Source organism: Camelina sativa, chromosome 8 (genome assembly GCF_030686135.1).
Source record: "Camelina sativa cultivar CO46 ecotype springtype chromosome 8, ASM3068613v1".
NCBI lineage: Eukaryota > Viridiplantae > Streptophyta > Magnoliopsida > Brassicales > Brassicaceae > Camelina > Camelina sativa.
This window is the reverse complement of record NC_141887.1, coordinates 17,459,572-17,461,419: the sequence shown is the minus strand read 5'-3', so window position 1 is coordinate 17,461,419 and position 1,848 is coordinate 17,459,572. Positions and strand designations below refer to the sequence as shown.

The 1,848-nt window shown below is 43.4% G+C and overlaps 1 protein-coding gene across 1 annotated transcript; it reads right to left on the bottom strand.

Annotated features, from left to right (window-relative positions):
* Window positions 1-504: 504 nt before the first annotated feature.
* On the bottom strand, window positions 505-1,322 carry LOC147940090 (uncharacterized). Its single transcript, XM_087461140.1, has 3 exons — window positions 1,242-1,322; window positions 614-1,145; window positions 505-518 (listed from the first exon to the last, which is right to left on the bottom strand). Exons 1-3 carry the CDS (start codon window positions 1,320-1,322, stop codon window positions 505-507), a joined length of 627 nt encoding a protein of 208 aa, XP_087317266.1.
* Between the last annotated feature and the right edge of the window lie 526 nt (window positions 1,323-1,848).

Genomic DNA, 1,848 nt, shown 5'->3' with positions numbered 1-1,848 from the left:
ACGGTCGAGCACCTTGACCAAATTTTGAAATTTCAAAATTTTTCTTCTTGTTCTTCCCTCCACTTGATCGTTCTAGCGATTTGAAGATCAAATGGGCCTTAATTCCTTTCTAGCTCGGTCGAGTACCTCTCGTGGGCAGGTCGAGTGGGCCTGCGAGTTTCCTTCTCCAAGTCTAAATCTCTCCTTACCCAACTACATTTTCACCTAAAGGCCTGTCCAACACAAACATAAAAGAAAACACATCAAAACTACAAGGAAAATAAACCATATTTACAGAGGATACCTTAGGGACTTCCTCCCTAGTGAGCTTGTTTAAAGTCACTAAGCTTGACTTTGGTTTCCTTCTTAGACTTGATCTAGATACCAAGGAGGTGATGAAATCCCCCTGGTTCTACTTGGTAACCTTGGTGTTCCTTCTTGATCACTACTTCCTTAACACTTGAACTTTGTTTCTTCTTAAGCTTGAGTCTTAGTCTTGCCTTCTTCAAAGACCTCTTGTTCAGCTTAACTTGGAGTTCCTTCACCAAATTAGTCAGTTCTTGAAGAGAATTCTTAAGCCTCTCCACTGATTCTTCTTGAAAGGATAGCTTAGCACCTGAAGGTGTTTCTTTACTTGAGACCTCATGATCCTCGTTTCTTTTGATAGTGTAAGGTGGATCATTGATGGAAGGCAGATTAGTAGGGTTGTTAATGTCAAATTTCATAGTGAAGTCTTCAGTCAGGTGGAGCTTGATAGTCCCCATCTTCACATCAATTACAGCCCCAGCTGTGGCTAAGAATGGCCTTCCCAAGATAAGAGGGTCTTCAGGCTCATGTTCCATGCTCATGATTGCAAAATCAGTTGGGATCCTTGCTTCTCCTATCTTGACTGGGAAGCTCTCGATCACTCCAACCACATCCCTCTTGGACCCATCTGCTAGAGTGATATAGAAGTTGCTTGCCTTGAAATCTTCATAACCTAACTTCTCAGCCACTGAGTATGGCATCAAACTCACTGAAGCCCCTAAATCACAAAGGCACTTGTTGAAATGCATGTAGCTGATGGAGCAGGGTAGGTTGAATGAGCCTGGATCCTTAAGCTTTGTTGGGATAACAGCTTTCCCAATCTTTTTCAAATCCCTCATGTCTTGATCATGAGCCTTCTTCTTTGACATCTCAAGCAAAAAATCTTGATAGAGAGGATATGGAGCATACTGTTCCAAGGCAGGTCCTCTCTCTTCTTCTTGGTAAGCAATGATGACCTCTTGTATGGTCATCACTTCTTTCTTCTCAATCACAACTTCTTCCTTCAAAGCTTTCTCTTCCGCTTGTTGTAAAGCCATCTTTTCCTTTTGCTCAATGATCTCCCTCAGTTCCCTTATTTTTTGTGCCTTGAAACGTCCTGGGAATGGTAGAGGTGGCTTGTAAGCAGGAGGAATGTACTTAGCAGGCTTGACAGCTTCTGTGTCTTCAACTCGATCGACCACTCGATCAGGTACTCGGCCGTGTGTGTGGTCGAGCACCTGGTCGAGTTTTTCTTCTACTTCAGTCTGCTCAGTAAAACCTTCACTCTGGGCTTCAATTAGTGACGAATCCTCCCCACCTTGAACCGCACTGTCCTCAGTGACATTTTCCTCATGGAGATGTATGGCGTTAACAGTGAACTCCCTTTGGTTTTGACTAGCATGTTCAGGAAATTGGTGGGACTTAGGAGTTGAAGTAGAAGCAATGGAGGTCTCCATGTACTGGAATGTAGAGGTCAGACTTTCAAGCTTGTTACTCAGGTCATTAGAATAAGAATTCAACTTCTGGGTCAGCTCTTCAAACTGCCTTGCTTCCTCAATCTGCTTATTGGCTTGCCCAAGCAAC